The sequence below is a fragment of the Pollachius pollachius genome (assembly GCF_949987615.1).
Source record: "Pollachius pollachius genome assembly, chromosome: 14".
Taxonomy (NCBI): Eukaryota; Metazoa; Chordata; class Actinopteri; order Gadiformes; family Gadidae; genus Pollachius; species Pollachius pollachius.
The window spans coordinates 10132437-10155023 of NC_136947.1; the positions used below are offsets into that span (position 1 = coordinate 10132437).

Genomic DNA, 22587 nt, shown 5'->3' on the forward strand with positions numbered 1-22587 from the left:
GGGTCAGAGAGGGGGCGGGGGCACAGAGGGGGGAGGGGTCAGAAAGGGGGCGGGGTCAGAGAGGAACATGGTTTAGCGACGTGAGGCAGGACAAAAACAAGCGCCAATTGGGGTCACCCTACATGCATAAAGCTGGGTTAGAAGGGTGACAAATTCAGACAACTTTATTGAAACCGAGGGGAACACAGACTCTCCTCTACAGTAGAGTCTTATAGGTCCTCATAAGCCTCCACTGTAGGGTAGGGTCTTAGGGAGTTCCTCCTAAGTCTCATGCATGCTTGTCCTTCCTGCCTTGTTAGTGTTTCCACTCCGGTCGGGAGCGTCTGAGTTTACAGAAGACATGAGGCCCACTGTCATGTTGAGCCTGGAAATCCCCAACCATGTCTACACACACATGCACACTCCAGCCAACATTCTCAAACACACACCCCAGCTCTCTCCCTCTCACACATATTCTCAATCTCTGAAACACACACACACACACACACACACACACACACACACACACACACACACACACACACACACACACACACCATCTCCCTCCATCTGCGGGCGGTAAGCGAACACTTGTTGCTGGCTTCAGGCCTATAAACACACAGAGCCAGCACTATCCCATAATAATACCCATAATCCTCTCATTTGGCGGCAGATGAAGGGGGCTCCAGCAGAGGATTGTGTGTGTGGTGATGGTGGGGGGGGGCAGTAGCTCCTTGTTAGCCACACCTGTTACACCACCCACCACACTCTGGGATGAGCCCTCACCACTTCGTCACCACTATGAGCCTTAGCATGACCATGAAACTCCACCCTAAAGCAGACCCCTACTCTACACCACCCACTACAACCACCACCAAACACCCTGACCCACCTCCATCAACATCACCCCCTCCACCCCTCACTCAGACCCCCCCCAGACACACTGATCCACCTCCACCCCTCACTCAGACCCCCCCCAGACACACTGATCCACCTCCACCCCTCACTCAGACCCCCCCCAGACACACTGATCCACCTCCACCCCTCACTCAGACCCCCCCCAGACACACTGATCCACCTCCACCCCCACCCTCAGACAGCTGGGCCAGGGGGACGATGATAAAAACATGAGCTCGGGGCCCTCCTCTGAATCCCCCGGCCCCGTAGTGACCGGCCAAGAGGCCACTCACGTTGTTTGCGAGTTCGATTCCCATTTCCTAGTCGTTGGGAGGCAACGTTCCCAAGACCAGGAACGCCAGGAATGTGGACCCTAATCCCTCAGCTTTCAAATACATGCGTGTGAGTTTTATGTGTGTGTGTGTGTGTGTGTGTGTGTGTGTGTGTGTGTGTGTGTGTGTGTGTGTGTGTGTGTGTGTGTGTGTGTGTGTGTGTGTGTGTGTGTGTGTGTGTGTGTGCATGCGTGCGTGTGTTAAGAGTGCTCTATCACACAGCATGTCTCCCTGAACAACAGAAGCTATGAATTATGCATCCTGCAGAAGACTGGAGGCAGCGCGTTTATCCTGACAACACGCACCAGAGGTCGAGCGGCGCTACACTAGGAGAAAGCTAGGTAGCTAACAGCTAGATAGCGGACATGTGACTCAGTGTGAAACAACAGCGCTCACTTCAGGGATATGCGGCAGAAGGGAAAGGGGAGGTGGGGCAAGCTAACCCCACAGGTGGTACACCCTGCAGTGGCCGCAGGTTTGATTCCCAGCTTCGGCCCTAGGCCACATTCAATTCCTCCTCTGCTTCAGCCTGCTCCTTCATCTCTCCTCGTGGTCCCGTCCGTGAAACAATGAATCAATGAAACTAAAACAACGTGTACAGCTGATGAAGTCGATCTGTGTCGTTACTTTGCTCTCAATATCGTTTTACATTGAACTCAACTGGTCAGAGTAAGCCCACCGTATGTAGCACAGCATGCTACATACTATCACCACGTCGTGCTACCTGCTTAACTGGTGCTACAAAGAGCAGGGCGGAGGATGCTAATGCCGAGCTACGGCTACGTCAGCAGGACCCATAGGGGCCGAGCCCCGGAAGCTAAGCGACCAGTGAGGCCAGCAGAGCTGTGAATAATGCACTCCTCTCAGAGGGACGCTAGCCTAAACAGGCACAGGACGGGTTAGCCTAGCATAGCGTGGAGGACAGTCTGTAGCCGAGCAAGGTAGGACATTTACATTTACATTGAGGGTGTTTAGCAGAGGCTTTAATCTAAAGCGACTTATATAATTACATCTGTCAGAAGAAAGAGAAGCAACAATATATCGCAGTTGGTACAGTAAGGATGTTAGCAGAACCAAGCACTAACAACCGCTAGGTTAACCCATTCCCCGTATACAACCAAGATAGTTAGGATAAGATGCTACACAATGCTAAGTACCAAAGATATCTAGGATTAGTAATGCGTGATATAAACGATATACGATATAAACGATTAAAAAAAATGGCCTACGATAGAGATTTTAATTCTATCGCGATAATGCATGTTGATGACGCAAAATACAATGTTTAATTTTTGGTTTGGTGCAATTCCTTTTCACATTGCAATTTTCGCAACAGTGCCAGAATTCGTCAACAAACCTGCATGTGTGCAAAGAACGTTAATCCATTTGTACCGGCTGCTGTGCGGGGCAACATTGTATCTAGTAGATACAATGTTGCTCCGTGCAGCCGTACAAATGGGTTAATGGTAAACACGCATTGATGCGCAATCCTGTCTTAAAGGTAAACACGCACAGATGCGTGATCCGGTCTGAATGGGTTAAATCATCGGACAAAAAGGTCTGGGGCGTTGTAAAGCGTTAAAGAAAAAGGGGGGGGGAAGCACCGGTGAAAGTAAACAATCATGGATATCCAGCGTGATATACATTGATCTGCGGACTGGTCCAACTCCTTCTCCCTCATCCTGACTCGGAATGTGTTAAATGCATCGGCATTTTTAAGTTATGTTTTCCAGCATACTTTTTACTTGCTTTTGTCGGACCGTCGGGTGGTGGCTCAACATGGAGCAAAGAGGAGACGGAACGTCTTTTGGATATCGGACCCAAATATCCAAAAGACGTTCCGTCTCCTCTTTGCTCCATGTTGAGCAACGTCTCTGAGACCACCTCTCCGGCTGGGTCAACCTCCTTTTGATGGTTAAAAATATCACGTAATCGACAAAAATCTTAAAAATCAATGATCGATCATCAATTAATCATGCCCATCCCTAATTGTCAGTACAGTGTCTGTTCCTTATCTAGAAATACACCCGTCTGTTCTCTGAATCTTGGGTGGCATTTAAGAACCAAGGACTTAAACTAAGTGTAGTGCCTTTTAGAATGGTTTGCACTAAAGGAAAGAAACCCAATACTAATTTTATTTATCTGCAACATTATGTTGTATGATTACAGTGTTTCATAATAAATGTTCTCGAAATGACATACTATATTTCTCTTTTTTTTAAATGCATTTAGCAGTTTGGCTTTCCTTAGGGTCTATGTAACCTGTTCTGAAACGGTTATTTTATGATTTTATATCGTGATATATATCGTTATCGCAAGAGGCTGCAATTTATATCGCAATATGGATTTTAGGCCATATCGCCCATCTCTATCTAGGATAAGATGCTACACAATGCTAAGTACTATTTTTAAGTGCCAGGCCGTGGGGGGGGGGGGTAAGGGAGGAGGCTATGCAGAGTCTAGGTGGACTCTGAATAAGTGAGTCTTGCGGGAGGAGAGTCTGTGGGTCTTACTGTTCGAAGCGCGTGTTGCGCAAGTCTGTGTTGTTGATGCACACGATGCAGTCGTTCTCCTCGAACAGCTCCTGCTGGTCCGCCTTGCCCCCCCGCTCCAGGCGCTTCACCAGCAGGCCCAGGGTCCTGAAGGAGACCAGGACAGAACGGTTAAAAAGGGCGGGAAAACCCTACTCAAAATGGCCGATCGCGTCAGTTATTTATAACAGCAAGGATGCGGCGGTTAAAGACTAAACAGTTGTATGACAAGATATCTATATACATATATATGAATACAGTATAAAATAAATTTATGTTTTCATCTCACAAATACAATTTAGTTAAAATGACCATTGAAACCAAACTACATTGGCGTGTCATGCCTCCCTCTAACGCACACTTATGAACTATGAGGTCTCCCTATGGGTGCTAATTTGGGTGCTGTCCTATGCAGGTTAGTTAAATAATATATTTATTATTATTTATTTAAGGACTGCAGTGTAACCGACGGCTAATGCCTCCACTCATGGAAGCTAGTTCCTCAGTGGCAGTTAATGGAACAGTCTGTAAAACCAGCACTCAGACTGGGAAGAGGAGCAGCACATGATGGGAACAGACTTCAGAAGCTGATGGTGGTGTAAGTGTTGGCGTGTCAGGTTGTTTAGAGACAGCTATCTGGAGCTAAACTAGACTGATGGCTCTCCTTAGTGAATTAAAACAAACACCTGTTATCCTCTGATAAACATTACATTTAGTTCTGTGTTTATTTATTCATCGACTTTGCCCGTGACTTTGAGGAAAGGCTCACGTCCTCAGTGAAGCCCCCTCCACCGCTCATAATCCACTAGATCTGATTATGGAGGTGTGTGTCGGTGTGTGTGTGTGTGTGTGTTTTGAGTTCACAGGTTCAAACAGATTACCCCAGACGGCCCCGCCCGCTAACACAATCAGACATTATGCGGGGGCTCTTCTTATTCCCGGGATGAAAATCCACGCTAGCTCTCCTAGCGCTCTACCGTGCTAACTCTCCTAGCGCTGCGCCGCGCTTACTCTCTTAGAGCTGCGCCGCGCTAACTCTCTTAGTGCTGCGCTGATTGGGGCATCCGTGGCATACTGGTTGAGGAGTTGGACTGGTGACCGGAGGGTGGCCAGTTCGAATCCCGACCGGTAGGCAAAATATGTGGAGGGGGGGGGAGTAGTTGTACAGCACTCTCCTACGTCCTCTTCCACGGATGAGGTGCCCTTGAGCAAGGCACCTGAAACACCGACCTGCTCCCCGGGCGCTGCACTGCGGCAGCCCACTGCTCCGGGACTGCCTGTGTGCCCCCGTGTGTGTGGACCTCTGTGAGTGTATGTTCACCGGCTACCCGGATGGGTCAAAAGCAGAGAAAGAATTTCCCCCTAAAGGGACAAATAAAGGGTAACTTAACTTAACTTAGCTAGCTCTCTTAGTGCGCAGCGCGGCTCCACCAATGAACACAGAACCGACCCCAACGTGATTATGAACCCTGCACTCTCAGCCTGATGGAGGGGGGGGGCAGGAAGTGATGCGATCACCGCGCCGAGCGTGACCACGGCAACGTGATGTTATCACCGACCGGCGATGAGTTCCACAACGGAGTCGCCGCCTCCTCCTCCTCCTCTCGGTCGCCCCCGGCGACCTAATCTGGTTGTCACGGTAACGCTGCGCTGCGCGGCCCGGGTGTGGCGGCGGCAGGGGGACTGATACGGAGCGCCTCTTATCAGGGGGGGATTATCTCCGCCGACGCAGAGAGCCGGGAACGCTTTCTACGAGAGCCATGTTCGGCGGCGCTTACAGAGATAAGTATCAATATATAATATATACACACACACACGGACACAAGGACACGCATGGGCGAGTGATAGGGTGTGTGTTGGTCCAACGTGAGGCAGCACCTCTGATTGGGGAGGGGCCCCTCTGAGTCGGGGAGGGGCCCCTCTCAGTCGGGGAGGGGCCCCTCTCAGTTGGGGAGGGGCCCCTCTCACTCGGGTAGGTGCTACGATGAACTGATCCTGCAGGTGTTCTGAACAGCGGGATCTGATCCACATCCTTTCCTCCATCTCTATTCCTATGGAGTCATCCAGCAGCCACTGTCGTCTTCAGGGACTTCCAGGGAATCCAGACCCTCATCAGGGAGCAGGGAGGGGTCAGAGGTCACCTGGCTCTAGGAGGCCTACAGGTCAGACCGTGGACATTGGGGATCGAACCCAGAACCTGGGGCTAGTCAACAGAGCGGCCTCTAGACCATCCTGCTCCTCTTCCACAGCGGAATGGTTTAGAACCGAAGACCCTCACAGACGGGCCTGACCCGGGTCAGAGGTCAGAGGTCACCCTCAGGCTGGTGATGGATAGGTCCAGAGTCCAGAGGGGTTAGTCCCAGGGACCTCAACCCAGCTGTACCCGGGGCTCTGGGGGGGGGCTGTGATCGCTACATCCTGAACTAATATCACACGGGGAAATGTACACCGCATTCCTCACATAGCAGACCCTCTGCTGGGGAGGGCCTCTGCTGCGGAGGGCCCCTGTGTGTGTGTGTGTGTGTGTGTGTGTGTGTGTGTGTGTGTGTGTGTGTGTGTGTGTGTTACAGAAATACACATGGGCAGAAAATATAATTAACAGTACAGTGTGTGTGTGGCTGTGCACTAAAACAGAACCTCAGCAAAAACATATCTCTCCTCCCTCCTCTCCCCCCGTATCTCCCCTCAATATCTCTCTCTACCTCCCTCCCCCCCATACTTTCCACCACCTCCCCCCCCCAGCCTTCTCCCTCCCCCTCTGGTTACCTGCGGTCCCTGGAGCTGAAGGGCACCACGTGGATCCCCAGGGGGCCCCCGTCGTTGGTCACCTCCACCAGCCGCACCATGCCTCTGGGGGGGGGGGGGGGGGGGGGGGAGTGAGGAAGGAGGGAGGTTGGGGGAAGGAGCAGAGGGGGGAGGGAGGAATAGAGGGAGGGAGGGAGTGATGAAGGGGAAAACAAGAGAACACATGAATCAGGTGGTGCCGAAACAGCCCAGCGGTGAGAGAATTAAAAAGAGGCGGAAAGTGAAGTAAAGAGAAGGATCCAGATCAGCCAAACACATGCAGAGGACCCCCGGTGAGCTCACCCCCAACCCGGGGAGAGGCTTCAGCCGTCATCACAGCTAGTATCACCTAGCAGTTTGCTAATTAGCTTGCTAAGCTAAAAGTAAGCAACGTAAGCTTTCTTAGTAGCGCTACGTAGCAGTTCATTAATTAGCTTACTAAGCTAGAAGTCTGCCGTTGGCATACTTGGTGAAGTTAGCTTTAGCCTCGTCGTCTTAACCCAGGTGGTGCTCGGCTCTGGGGTTACTGGTGGCTACAAAATGGTGGTCGTTGGTTTTGTTTTGAGAGTTTGCTAAAACCAACAGCATACCTGGAAACTTCAAATCAAACTTTCAGATTTCTCATCAGGAGTCCTGTTATGACTTCAGACTCTTCAGGAAACTCTCGTTGATGTTATTGAATATAATATTATATTCTATTAAAAAGGAAGACTTGTGTAAACGACAGCAGATGTTGGTATAATTAGAATTTCTCTGTGACTTGCATCAACCGATAACTTCAGACTCCTTCAGTTAAACTCAAGTGAATCAGAACCGGTGAGAGAAGCTAAACCTCGTCATTTCCCCGTGTTGTTTAAACTGCTTTGATAAAAACAAGTTTTCATTAACTTGATGAAAAACAGAATTAACCGAAATATGGTTCCAAATATCTGCACGTTACCATGGGGACCGCGCCGTTAACTGATTTAGAACACAACATTCTGCGTTGCAATTAAATCCCTGATCTAATTGAATGGTTTGTCAACACGTCCCGGGCCAACCACAACAACAACAACACAAACAACACAAATAATACAAACAGAGCGGAGATATCAGCCTTCACAGTCAGAGCGCGGTGTACCGCATGTAGCAGAGCCATGGGTCAGTGGGTTCCTACAGCACCATTAAACCACGAGGAAGTGGAGGAGGAAGGGTCAGAGCCACCAGCGGAATAAACAAACACAGTACCTGAATATTAAACTGCCGAGCATCGCGCAGCCGAGCGGAACAAACAAACCACTCCGGTTAATGCCCGCGGGCAACGGGTGACCACGCCGCGGAGCGCTAGCACGCACCGCTAACGGGATCACAACAACCTGACCATATCACGCACGTTAACGGTACAAGCTAGCACTCAGTGGTAGCATGTGCCGCTAACATGTACTGCTAACATGCGTGTTATGACCATAACACCAAAAGACCCAATGACCCAATTCTGGGATCATCCAGTTTCGGAATATCGTGATCTTTGGAAAACATGGAGGTTGTGACATCACCAACTGATCCGATGAACTGTATTATTTATTGATGTAATAAATTGCTCTATGAAAGTCTGGTCAGTAGTTCAGTTAATAAATTCATGCTAGACATGCACGAAATGTGAACGAGTTAGTGAGCCAAACGTTAGTCCCTCCCCCCTCAGCAGCCATTCTGCTTTGTGATTGGTGGACTTACTCTATGTTCCGTACGGGGGCGTGGTCCAGGAAGGAGTCTGCGCTCCCGACCGGCTCGATCCGGCCGTTCTCCTCCGTGGGTTCCTCGTCCTGGAATGCAAGAGGGAAGGAGGTCAGAGGTCAGAAAGTCAGGGTCAAACACACATCAACAGGTGACATCATGACATCAATTTAGAACAGGGAGAGATTAAGCAGTATACTAAAGACTGAATTACATCAGAAACACACAATCAAGAGCTTTAGCTGAATATATCAGTATAAGATGAGTGTATCAGTAAAGTTTCATATAAGTTTGGTGGAAAATAAAAGAGACAATATATATGAATCACACACTCAGATACGCGCACACACACACAAAAGACCATAGAAGAATCCTCTCACACACACACTCTGATACGCACACACACACAAAAGACCATAGAAGAATTCTCTCACACACACTCTGATACGCACACACGCACATAAGACCATAGAAGAATCCTCTCACACACACTGCGGGGGGAGAGTTGGGGAGTGGTGAATCATTACATTTTCATGGCGACAGACGGGATGAGGATTATGCTTCCCCGGCAACCAGCCCCGGCAACGCACCATGGCAACCCACCGCCTCATCAGTGTGAAGATGAGCCTGCAGTGACCGTGTCTGCGGTACCGTTACCATGGCAGCAGAGAGCACTGGGGCCAAGGGGTGTGTGTGTGTGTGTGTGTGTGTGTGTGTGTGTGTGTGTGTTGTAGGTGCAGTGCATTATGGATAATAGCATGTCTGTGTGTGAGTGTGTTTGTGTATGATTATGTGTGCATATTATGAATAATTAAATGTTGTTCTGGGGGGGTAATGGCCAGACTGGCAGACCACTTTGACCTCTTAGAGTGTGTGTATGTGAAAGTTTAGATTCAGTCTCATTAAAGATTCAATCTGAGGGTCCATTGAGACCTGTCCTCCTCTCTAACTCAATCTAGTAGTCTGAGTGTGTGTATCTGTAAGTTTATGTGTGTGAGTATCTGTATCTATATGTATGTGTGTGTGTGTGACTGTGGGTGTGTGTGCCTGTGTCTTTGTGTTTGTATGTGTGCCTGTGTGTGTATGTGTTTGGGCACACACAGTGTCCAGCTGAATGAATCTCCTGGAAGCACTCAGTGCTCGTTGGCTGCCCTCCTGTCACTGTGCACGCTCTTATTGTGTCAGACGCTCTTATTGTGTCAGGCAGAACCAATCGATCACCGCCCAGCGCGGCAGAGGAGCTGGAGTGGAGCCTAATTAAGTTTGCTCTTCCTGCTCAGACCCTTGCAGTCGCAGCCTGAGGAAGGCACCACGCTGGGGGGGGGGGGGGGGGGGGGGGGAGTAGCATTACGCTAGCACGACAGCTAGCACGACCGCTCAAATGACAGGTAGCAACTATGCTAGTGTGACTTGCAACCACAAACTTCAGCTAGGACAACCAGCAGCATGACTGTTGGCTAGCGCAACTGCTAGCATGACCGTTAGCGAGGCTGCTACACCGACCACGTCCAGTGACAACCTAGCACAACCCAGGCGTAACAGCTAAGCAGACCAGTGGCCCGACAGAGGCTAGCTAGCATGACCGCTAGCACAACCGCTAGCAGGAGCGCTAGCACGATGCTGGCTAGCCCAACAGTTAGCCCGACAGTTAGCACCATTGCATTACCACTTGCTGCTAGGTACCAAGACAACGCTCCTTTATTAGCTTGGGTCGGTCTTAATTTAGCTTGCAAAACTATGAAAGTAATTTAGCTCTGGCAGAGTGAAGTCATTCATCTTATTTGAGCCTCCAGGGTTTATAAAAGTGTTTGTTTAGAGGAGTTACTTCTATATGAGGTTACAATTGTTCAGTCTGGACACAAACAGATGAAAACAGTTTTATATGCACAGAACATTACTGCTGAGGCTGGTTATTATTATACAAAGAAACATGGATTCAATATTGAAAATATTAACAATTGGTTCATATATCAAACAGTGAAATATAATTAAAGGGATTGGGACCAAAAGTACATTTTAGGACATTTACGAGAGGGATTTGATGGACAGGTTGCTTTTCCCCTGTAGAACCCAAACACATCACCGGCGGTGCAGGTTCCCTCAAATAACGCACACTCGTTTAATTAGTTGCCATGGTTACCCGACACTGGGGTAACGACGAGGTGGGGCGTGAGGACGGAACACGCCCATCACTCACTCTGGGAGGAGCCTAACCTCTGAGTGAGGAGACACGACTGAAGAGCAACTCAATGAGATCTACAGCAGAGACTCCCTCACAACGAGAGAGAGAGAGAGAGAGAGAGAGAGGGAGAGGGAGAGGGAGAGAGAGAGAGAACCTGCCAGAGGCACAAGGATAACACTGCATGGACGTGTGTGTGTGTGTGTGTGTCACATCAGAGCTAAATGCTTTGTCACCAACAGACTGCACAGAAACACACAAATTGAACACCTTGTGTTGGTGAAAGATAAACAATGCTGTGACTAACAGCACGTACACTCTAGCTAACAGTAGTCTAACATGGCCTCACTCACACACACAGGCTTTTTTAGGACAATCTGTCAAAACAACTATTACATAAACATTCACCTAGACGCTCTGACACACGCACACGATATGACTAACATCACACTCACTGTATCGTATGCTATAATGAATCAGATACACACACACACACACACGCACAGAGCCATTCTCTTCAACATGCAAAATGGTCTCTCTCTCTCTCTCTCTGTATTCCTCTCAGGTCTATTATATTCTCCTTTCTTCTCGTCTTCACTGTTAAACCATCTCCATCTCCCTTGCTCTCCCATTCCCTTCCTCCCTCTCGCCCGTGTAACTCTCCCTCCCTCCCTCCCTCCCTCTCCTTCCCTCCCTCCCTCTCTCCCCTGTGTAACTCTCCCTCCCTCCCTCTCCTTCCCTCCCTCCCTCTCTCCCCTGTGTAACTCTCCCTCCTTCCCTATTCCTGTAACTAGCCTGTGTTAAGGGTCTACAGAGTGTGTGAGAGTCTGGACCCCCGCAGAGGGGACACACCTAGGGGGACCCCCTACAGTCCTCACGGGGCTCCTGAAGAGACCAGCCCTGGAGAGACCGTACCCCTGATCAGCCTGGACTCTGCTCGCTTGAGTCAGTTATTAGATTCATATTATAGCTTATGGATACTAAACACAAATAATAATAATGAATATTTATACTCTGTTATAGTTATTGTTTTGGATATATAAACTAGCCGCTCAGAGTGTTAACAATGCTAGCTTAGCGAGCGCGTTGACGTAGCGACGGGAGCCATAGCGACGGGAGCATTAGCGGAGGCTAGCTGTTAGCTCGGTCCCCTGCTGCTGCCTCACATCTCGCCTCTCTCTGATCGCCCAACAGATGGCGGGAACGGCCGCGCGCAAAGACAACATTGTTTTCTGTGTCTACGTGTGAGTGTGAGAGTGTGTGTGTGTGTGTGTGAGTGTGTGAGTGTGTGTGCTTCAAAGTGTTTTGCAACAGGTGTAACGCGAGCATATTGTCTTTCTAAAAAGATTTTTTGGGACCATCTGTCCAAACAAACAACGAGGTCATGTTCAGCTCTGATTGTATCTGTGGTGTGCGTGTACATGTGTGTATCTGTGGTTGTGTGTGTGTATCTATGTGTGTGTGTGTGTCTATGTGTGTGTGTGTGTGTGTGTGTGTGTGTGTGTGTGTGTGTGTGTGTGTGTGTGTGTGTGTGTGTGTGTGTGTGTGTGTGTGTGTGTGTGTGTGTGTGTGGGTACGTGTGCTTGTCTGTGTGTTTGTGCTGGGAAAGGTGTGTGTAGAGGTGGGTGGTTGTGTTATGTGCGTGTCTAGGCTATGGCAGGAGACCAAAGATAGAAAGAATAATAGAGAGAGAGCGGAACAGATACAGAGAGAAAGGAACAGAGAGAGAGATGAAAGGAATATAAATAATATAGATGCCTAATAGAGGGGAGAGAGAGAAATGGATGAATCAGAACATGTATGACAGCACAACATTAAGGTTGCGTGTGTTAGAAGGATATCGTGTTGTGATTTATGGCCTGTGTCCGTCTCCAGAGACAGAGATAGAACTTAACTAGGCTCTGTGTGTGCGTGCGTGTGTGTGTGTGTGCGTGCATGCGTGTCTGTTTAAAGGTGGTACCACAGGGGAACAACAGAACAGTTTTAATATATGTCGAGGTAATGTGGACTCGACCACAAAAGGGCTTCCTGTTGTAGTATATCCTAGCATGCTCTAGTATATCCTAGCTTGTTCTAGTAAATTCAGGTGTGTTCTCGTATATTCTAGCATGTTCTAGTCTATCTTAGCGCGTTCTAGTATATCCTAGCGTGTTCTAGTATATCCTAGCGTGTTCTAGTCTATCCTAGATTGTTCTAGTCTATCCTAGCGTGTTCTAGTCTATCCTAGCTTGTTCTAGTCTATCCTAGCGTGTTCTAGTATATCCTAGCGTGTTCTAGTCTATCCTAGCGTGTTCTAGTATATCCTAGCATGTTGTAGTATATCCTAGTGTGTTCTAGTATATCCTAGCGTGTTCTAGTCTATCCTAGCGTGTTCTAGTATATCCTAGCTTGTTCTAGTCTATCCTAGCGTGTTCTAGTATATCCTAGCGTGTTCTAGTCTATCCTAGCGTGTTCTAGTATATCCTAGCATGTTCTAGTCTATCCTAGCGTGTTCTAGTATATCCTAGCGTGTTCTAGTATATCCTAGCATGTTCTGCAGCACTAGATGAGCAAGGGGGGGGGGGGGGGGGGGGGGGGGCCACAGGGACATCGTTAGGTTCACTGGTAGTGCTGGCATATGCATCTGACACACACACTCACACACACACACACACACACACACACACACACACACGCACACCATTAGTGCTGCATTGTTATGGATGTTATTTACATTGTCAAAGCACAAAAAAATACCACCACTCTCCCCCTCAGAGTGAAGAGAGACGAGGCTATGACCTAGTCACCCTCTCAAACACACACACACACACACACCTCAAGTGTCCTCCTTGAGCCAGACATACTACTTTTCTGTGTGTGTGTGCGCATCTGTGTGTGTGTGTGTGTTTATTTGATGCATGTGATGTTGCTGTGGGCAGTTTATGTAAATGTTTAACTGTTAAGACGCAGACACAAACACAGACACACGTTGGTAAACAAATTCATGAACCTTATCGACACACAAATCTAGCAAACCGGTTCACATACGCACATACGACATGCAGTGTGCACGTACACGTACACATGCAGTGTGCACGTACTCATGCAGTGTGCACGTACACATGCAGTGGGCAGACCCTCATAAATATGCGTACAACTTGACAGCCCAGCGTTGCCCTAGCAACGTGTACCTGTTGCCAAGGGGTGATGGAGTTTAGAGACTGGTGAGACACACACACACACACAAAGACACCAATAGTGCATGAGACACCAACACCAACATAAAGATCACACAAATTCATACCAACACACACAGACATATACAGACACACACACACAAATAGTGCATAACACCAACACATACATACAGAACACACAAATTCATAGCCACACGCAACCAACCACACACGTCGCACACACACGCGAACAGACACACACACACCTCAACAACCAGCCATTAGCTGGGGGCTCAGCGGGGGGAGCCCCTCCCCCCAGCCCACCCACTCAGTAATAAAGACTTTGCTTCATTTCGGTCGTATTCACAGCCATTCAGTCTGCATTCTCTCATTTCAATAACCTACTCAGTCCAATTCCCCCGCCTCGCTTCTGCAATCAGGGATGGATGGCGCTGGAGTCCTCCATTGAAGACAGAGGAGTTTATAAACTCTGGGGACGCTGCGGCCGTGATCAAACTTTTAATTCTCCTCAATGAATCCGCTTCAACACGCAGAGACAAAATAACAACACATCCTGTTCAACTACACAGAGCCAGGCCGGACCACAACGAACTACACAGATTTAGGCCAGACTTCACCATGCTACAACACGCTATGCTGAAGTCCTTCATACCATACCACCATACCATGGTAAACTACGACATGCTTCAGCTTAGCATGCTAAACTACTCCATACTACACTATACTACTTTTAATCTACACTGTATTATTCAAAAATATGCCACCCTACACTATACTATGCTAAACTACGCTATATTACGCTCAATTACAACAAGCTATACCAAACTACACCAACTTATGGCAGGATGTAACACGTTGATCACGACCAGAAGGTAGGTGAGCCGGGGGCTGGGTGTTGATTGTTCTGTTGCCATGGTGACCATGTTATTGTCATAAGTGAGGAAACCTATTCAGAAGAGAGTGGTCAAAGATTGATAGCGTATTGGTCCGAATGAACGATGAGAACAACACAAGAGTTGAGGTCAAATCTTTAGTGTGACTGGAGAGTGCTGTCCTGACTTCCTCACAGTCAGACGGTTGGCTCCTCTGAGGAGCTTCAGACAAGTCCAACACCTTTACACCGGCCTTTGTCAGACACCAAGTGATCAGCTCTAATCCACTGTGCTGACCTGAGAGGAGAGTGACCAGAATAGAGAGTTTGGAGCACTGATTAGAGGACTCTGCATCTCAAACACCCTAATGAACCCAGAGGAGCAGGAGGAGGAAAAAAAAGCATGAGCAGGAGGAGGAGGAGAAGATAAGGAGTAGGAGGAGAAGGGGTGAAGGAGGAGGAGGGGCAGGGGGAAAGGAGGAGACCGAGGAGGTTAGGGAGGTAAGGAGGAAGAAAAAAAGCAGGATGACAAGCAGGGGAGGAGGGGAAGAGGGTTAGGAGGAAAAGGAGGGGATGGAGGAGAAAGAAGAAGGCAGGACGACAGGAAGGAGGGGAGGAGGCAGGAGCAGGAGGAGGTGTGGGCTAAAGCTGTAGTGCTGGGGTGAGAGAGGAGAGAGACTACAGGGACGGAGCCTCCAGCAACACCACCGCACTACATCAGCAGGAAACCAGGACAGGAATCCCACAGAGAACCTCTCACAGAAGATCTATTATAAACAGGATGTAAATAAATATATTTAAAAGAGAGAGAGACAGAGCGAGAGCGAGAGCGAGAGAGCGAGCGAGCGAGAGAGCAACAGTGAAAGAGAGCGAGAGCAAGAGAGATAAGGGACGTGTGGAATGTAGATTGTGATATTTATCTGCTCCTTCAAACCCCTGCCATTAAATTATCTTAATACTTTTATATAATAATATATTCTAGTTTTATATTATCATATAATATGAGAATTTATTATAGTAATATTAGTTTCTTCAGCTTGAATATCTCAACGCCTCGACCTTTAAGCGCGTCTACAGAACAGAGCTTTATAGGAGGCAATGCGTACTGTAATATATGTTGTACACACAGGGAACACACACACACACACACACACACACACACACACACACATTAATCACAAGTTATTCAGTTTGTGTGTTGTATTTGCGTGTGAGTGAGTGTGCGTACCTATTTGTCTGAGTGTGTATATATGGGGCTTGTGGTGGAGGGCGTGTACCACCGCCATCCACCAGCCGGAGGCAGAGAGCAACACAACCCCACCCCCATCAGCCGGATGAGGGACACCTGGCCGGAGGGAGGACACGTGGGTGCAGACCTCTAAAAGGGGAGCGGAGGACTGACTCGAGGAGAGCAGGGATAAGGACGACACGGAGGCGCCAGAGACTACGAGGCTCGCGGAGACCCTAGCTCGCTATTACCGTTCTTACTGTGTTGCACTGCTTTGAATAAACGCCGGCAACGGCTTTCACCCTTGCTGTCCGCGCTATTCTTACCACGTACCGGACACTTGGGGAACCCGGAGGAGAGTGCGGCGACGTCCGCCCAGCAGCAGCAGCGGGAGACCGCGGAGAGTCTAGCCCTGCTCCGCGAGGCCGTACTACGGCTCACCCAGCAGTCCGCCGCGACCGCCGCCCCGACCAGCCGGCTCTCCAGGCTGGGCCCCGACGACGACGTGGAGGCCTACCTCGAGATGTTCGAGCGGACCGCCCAGAGGGAAAGCTGGCCAGAGGAGCAGTGGGCCCATATCTTGGCCCCGTTCCTCACCGGGCCCGCCCAGCAGGCGAGCCAGGACCTACCGGCGGAGGCCGCCCGGCAGTACCCGACCCTCAAGCAGGCGATCCTGGCCTACTACGGCCACAACCTCGCGGCCCGCGCGCAACGCGTCGCCGACTGGCGGCTCGACGGCCGGGACGCCGTCCGAACGCAGATCGCCCAGCTCACTCGGCTGGTGAAGCGGTGGCTGACGGGGGGGGAAGGGCCCAGCCCCATCGATCGGGTGATCATCGACCACGCGCTCCGCCGGCTCCCGCCGGACGCGCGGCAGATGATGGCCCACCACCACCCCGACACAGTCGACGACCTGGTTCGGCGACTGGAGAACTGGCAGGTGGCACAACAGAGCGCCCGAACCGGGACCACCCCACGACGCGCCGAGACCCGCCGGGACCCACGAGGACCCGCGGCCGGGGCCACAAGACACCTCCCCGACCCGCCGAGCTGGAGGCAGGAGAGGAGCGAGTGGAGGCGCTGCTATGGGTGCGGCCAACCCGGCCACCTCGCTCGCGACTGCCCGGGGAACCGAGACGCGTCGATGCCGTCGGCCGACGCGGACCCGGGGACGAACCGGCCCTGCATGCTGGCGACCTGCTGGACGCAGGGGACGTCAGGAAGCCCGACCATACCGGCGCGGGTGATGAACCGGGACACGCAAGCCCTCGTGGACACCGGCAGCGTGGTCACTCTCCTCCGCCCCGACTTGGCGGGCGGGAAGGAAGGGGTTCCCATAGAGGTGGCCTGCGTGCACGGGGACACCCGGACGTACGAGACCTGCCACGTTGTCATCCGGACCCCGCACGGGACGTTCACGACGCGGGCAGGGATCGTACCCCACCTCCCGGTACCGCTGCTGATCGGGAGGGACTGCCCGATTTTCCACCGGCTATGGGACCCCGCAAGCGAACGCCGGAGCCGGAGAGAACCACCCCGCAGAGGGCTGAAGGGAGCGCGACAGGCCTACGGGGCTACCAGGCTTCCGTCCTCCCCAGGAGGGCGAACGGAGGAAGACCAGGACTCGGCGGGGAACGGGCCCTCTCCACCGGGGTCCCCCATCCGAGCGGCGGGAGGACCCACCGGCGCCGGGCCGCCGGACCCCGCCGACACCCCGGAAACCCTCCCGGCCCCCTCCCGAACAGACCCCCCGGAGGCGCCGGAGAGTTCCCCCCTCACCGAGTTCTCGGACTTCCTACCGGAAAGGGGGGAAGGCTCGACCCGACCCGGCCAGTTCGCCACTGCCCAGCTCCGAGACGAGGCGCTAAAACACGCGTGGAGCCACGTCTTGGCCCACGACGGACAGGCACGGGACTCGGTGAGTCACCCACCACACCCACACTTCAGCACCAGGGGGGGGCTGCTATACAGAGTAGTGGCAGGAGAGGGCGGGGTGAGGGAACAATTAGTGGTCCCGCGACCGTACGTCAGCAAGGTGCTCTTTATGGCCCACACACACCTCCTGGGGGCCCATTTGGGCATGGACAAAACCTGGGACCGGGTTTTAGCGAGGTTCTACTGGCCAGGGGTAAAAAAGGGACGTAGAACGGCACTGCCAGGCGTGTCCCGAGTGTCAGCGGGCAGCCCCTCGAGCCACGGCCAGAAACCCCCTTATTCCCATGCCCATCATAGAGACCCCGTTCGACCGGATAGCCCTCGACATCGTGGGGCCCCTCCCCAAAACCAGCCGGGGGCACCGGTACATCCTAGTGCTGGTGGACTACGCCACCAGGTACCCCGAAACCCTACCCCTACGCGCGGCGGTAGCCAAGGAGCTCATGCTTCTGTTTAGCCGGGTGGGGATAGCCAGGGAGGTCCTGACAGACCAGGGATCGTGTTTTATGTCCTGCGTTATTAAGGAACTGCTTAGCCTCCTCCAGGTCAAGCAACTCCGGACGTCAGTGTACCACCCCCAGACGGACGGCCTCGTGGAGCGTTTCAATAAGACACTGAAACAGATGCTGAGGAAGGCCATGGATGCGGACGGGAAGAACTGGGACCAGCTGCTGCCCCATGTCCTGTTCGCCGTGCGGGAGGTGCCCCAGGCCTCCACCGGCTTCTCCCCGTTCGAGCTGCTGTACGGGAGGAGACCCCGGGGAATCCTGGACCTCGCCAAGGAGGCATGGGAGAGCCAGCTGTCCCCCCACCGCACCACGCTGGACCACGTAGAGCAGGTGAGGGACCGCATGGCCAGAGTGTGGCCCATCGTGCGGGACCACCTACGGCGAGCACAGCAGGCCCAGGCGAGGGTCTACAACAGGGGGGCCCAGCTGCGCACCTTCCACCCAGGAGACCTGGTACTGGTCCTGGTCCCCACGGCGGAATGCAAATTCCTAGCCAAATGGCAGGGGCCATACGAGGTGGTCAAACGAGTGGGGGAGGTGAACTACCGGGTGCGACAGCCCGGGAGACGCAAGCCCACCCAGCTGTACCACATTAATATTCTGAAGCAGTGGAGGGGGGGAGTGGACCCGCCAGACCCGACACCCCCGGCGCTGGCGGCCTGATGCCAATTCCCGGTGGTCCCGGTAGGGGAGGACCTTAGCCCGGCCCAGAAGCAGGGCCTCGATGAGATGGTGTTGCAACACCAGGACGTGTTCTCGGAGATCCCGGGGAGAACAACGGTCGCCCACCACGATATCCGGACGGCGCCAGGGGTAACGGTGAGAGTCCCCCCGTACAGGGTCCCAGAAGCTCGGCGGGAGGCCATCCAGGAGGAGGTGGGACGAATGCTCAAGCTCCGGGTCATCGAGGAATCACGCAGCGCCTGGTCCAGCCCAGTCGTCCTCGTGCCCAAACCTGACGGGACGGTCAGGTTCTGCAATGACTTCCGGAGGCTGAACGAGGCCTCAGAGTTCGACGCCTATCCCATGCCCAGGGTGGACGAGCTGATCGAACGACTCGGGCCAGCCAGGTACCTCACTACCCTGGACCTAACCAAGGGGTACTGGCAGGTGCCGCTGACCCGGACCGCCTGGGAGAAGACGGCGTTCGCGACCCCGGGGGGCCTATATCAGTACACCGTCCTCCCCTTCGGCGTCCACGGGGCCCCGGCCACGTTCCAGAGGATGATGGACCAGCTCCTACAGCCTCACCGGGCCTACATCGATGATATAATCATCCACAGCGACAGCTGGGATGTCCACCTCCGGCAGCTGCGGGCCGTGTTGGGGGAGCTACGGAGGGCCGGTCTAACCGCCAACCCGGCCAAGTGCCGCCTCGGGCTGGAGGAGAGGAGCCTACCTGGGGTACCGGGTAGGGCGGGGAAACGTCCGGCCGCAGGAGAGCAAGGTGGCCGCCATCCGGGACTGGCCCCGCCCCACCTCGAAAACGCAGGTGAAGTCGTTTATAGGGCTGGTAGGGTACTACCAGCGGTTCATACCCGGATTCGCCACGCTGGCCAGCCCCCTCAATGACCTGACCCGGAAGGCCTTGCCCGACCGAGTCCGGTGGTCCGAGGCGGCCGAGAAGGCCTTCGGGACCCTCCGGGAAGCCCTATGCTCGGAGCCGGTGCTCATAACCCCTGACTTTTCTCTCCCCCTCATTGTGCACACAGATGCTTCGGAAGTAGGGCTGGGGGGAGTGCTGTCCCAGGTCCGGGCCGGAGAGGAGCACCCAATCACCTACATCAGCCGGAAACTCCTGCCCAATGAGAGGAATTACTCCACGGTGGAGAAAGAGGCCCTGGCCATCAAGTGGACCGTGGGTAAGCTCCGGTACTACCTGGTAGGTCGGGAGTTTACCCTGGTCACCGACCATGCCCCCCTGAAATGGATGGCCAGCGCCAGGGACACCAATGCCCTGGTGACGAGGTGGTTCTTGGCCCTCCAGGACTTCCACTTCAAGGTGGACCACCGACCGGGCAAGGAGCACACCAACGCTGATGCCCTATCACGCCGGGATGCCTGCCTGGGTTGGGACCCAGCCAACCGGGGGCTTCATCAAGCGGTGAAGGAGTTTGGCATCCCGGCCCCCACCGGGAGGGTACGGGGGCTTGTGGTGGAGGGCGTGTACCACCGCCATCCACCAGCCGGCGGCAGAGAGCAACACAACCCTCACCCCCATCAGCCGGATGAGGGACACCTGGCCGGAGGGAGGACGAGTGGGTGCAGACTCCTAAAAGGGGAGCGGAGGACTGACTCGAGGAGAGCAGGGATAAGGACGACACGGAGGCGCCAGAGACTACGAGGCTCGCGGAGACCCTAGCTCGCTATTACCGTTCTTACTGTGTTGCACTGCTTTGAATAAACGCCGGCAACGGCTTTCACCCTTGCTGTCCTCGCTATTCTTACCACGTACCGGACACTTGGGGAAACGGGCTGCCACAGTGTGTGTTTGAGTCTGTGTGTCTGTGTGCGTGTCAGTTTATGCGTGCTTGTGTACATGTTTTTGCATGTGTGTCTATATCTTTAAGTGTGCTGGCACCTGCGTTCGTGTGTGCGCATGTGTGTGTGTGTTTGTGTGTGTGCGCGTGCACGCGCATTTTTGTGTGTGTTAGCGTGTGTGTACATGCTTGTAGGTGCATGATTTTGTACATGAGTGTGTGTGTACGTGCCTGGTCCTGCCTCTCCAGCCAGCGGTCCACCATGGGGTGGTTGGCGCTGAGCGATGACCTCGCCGTCTCTCTCTGGAAGTCCCTCTGATTGGTATAGGTCCCGGCGTCGCGCGGCAGGCTGCGGTACGTGTCCGTAGCCTTCCCCTGTCGACCAGAGGGTTAGCGTTAGCTTACGGCCTAGCGTCATAGCCTAACCTTAGCTTTTTAGCCAATGCTTTAACCTGTAAAGTCAACCACGCATAATGTTAGCGATAGCTCCCAGGCCTAGTGTCGTAGCCTAACCTTAGCTATGTAGCTAAAGCTAAAGCTTTAACATGTAATGGCCAAACTATACTAGTCTAGCCTTAGCTGGCTAACTGTCCATAGCTGCTGCTGTTATTAGCAGTAGGAACATAGCCATACTGTTAGCCTAACATTAGCTACCTGGCCATATCTTCACACAATGAATACAATGAATACAACCATAACTCTGCTTGCGTTACGCCTAGCTTCACCTTTACCATGAGCTATGCCTCCAGATCCTGCTAGCCTTAGCTAAAGAACCACACCCGGAAACGTAAGCCTTACTTCAATAACAACCACCCAGATAGCATGAGGCACATGGACGACTAGCAAAGCGTTAGCCTAGCATAGCATTAGCCTATCATAGCATTCCTCTAGCATAACATTCACCTAACAAAGAATTCACCTAGCATAGCATTAACCTAGCCTAGAATTAGCCTAGCGCTGGTCCGTGTGCTACCTTGCGCTCCAGGCTGCTGGTGCCGGTAGAGTGGCGGGGCTTCATGAAGCCGGCGGTGGTCGACCAGCGGGAGGGGTTACGTCGGGAGGGCGGGGTCTGCTGCTCCGCCGGGGGGCGAGGCTCCACGCCGTTCAGAGGCCCGTTCAGCGTCATCAGGGCCGGGTCGCTGCTGCGGCGCACGTGGAGTGGCATGTCTGGGGAGGTGAGACATAACGAACCGGGTTGAGTGACGTGATGTAGACTTAGCAACGGCTAGGCTAATTAGCTTAGCAATTAGCTGGTCCGACATGGGGCATGTCTAGGGAGGGAATAAGAGCGAGAATGGATGAGATAACTAGAGACAGAGGGGAAGGGGATGATGTAAAGTTAGCAACAGCTAAGCTAATTAGCTTAGCAATTAGCTGGGCCAACATGGGGCATGTCTAGGGAGGAAATGAGAGCGAGAATGGATGAGAGACATAGGGACAAGGTTGAAAAACGTGTGAAGGCAACTTCGCAACACCTAACCAATTATCTGGTGGATAATTGGTGGCTGTGGAGCGACAGGTCTGGGAGAGAGAGAGAGAGAGAGAGAGAGAGACAGAGAGACAGAGAGACAGAGAGACAGAGAGACAGAGACAGAGAGAGAGACCCTGAGACACAGGGGATTAAAGGGATTGCAACATACACCAAGTTTCCAATATGAAGTAACTCCAATCCATGTCGTTAAGGAACAGGTAGGTGTTAGACAGTACAGACTAGAGACAGGTCATTAAGAAGCAGGTAGGAGTTAGACAGTACAGAGACAAGTCATTAAGGAGCAGGTAGGGGTTAGACAGTACAGAGACAGGTCATTAAGGTAGGGGTTAGGATGTCTACAGGTAGTCTGGGGACATTGGGGATCGAACCCAGAACCTTTTGACTCATATTCAGGCAGTATTAAAGAATCACGGTCGAAGATGTGATCCAGAAAGCGTCCTAATCAGTCCAACAACAGTACACACACACACACAAACAAAAG

The 22587-nt window shown here is 52.4% G+C and overlaps 1 protein-coding gene across 4 annotated transcripts in view; it reads right to left on the reverse strand.

Moving 5' to 3' along the window:
* pard3ab (par-3 family cell polarity regulator alpha, b) overlaps positions 1 to 22587 on the reverse strand; it is a 119702-nt gene that overhangs the window by 67085 nt on the left and 30030 nt on the right. For all 4 annotated transcript variants that reach the window (XM_079751482.1, XM_079751483.1, XM_079751484.1 and 1 more), the window contains exons 4-8: positions 21588 to 21781; positions 20846 to 20989; positions 8237 to 8325; positions 6506 to 6589; positions 3722 to 3847 (exon numbers count right to left, since the gene is read on the reverse strand). In XM_079751482.1, the coding sequence (XP_079607608.1) occupies positions 3722 to 3847; positions 6506 to 6589; positions 8237 to 8325; positions 20846 to 20989; positions 21588 to 21781 (637 nt within the window). The remainder of the gene's footprint in view (positions 1 to 3721; positions 3848 to 6505; positions 6590 to 8236; positions 8326 to 20845; positions 20990 to 21587; positions 21782 to 22587) is intronic.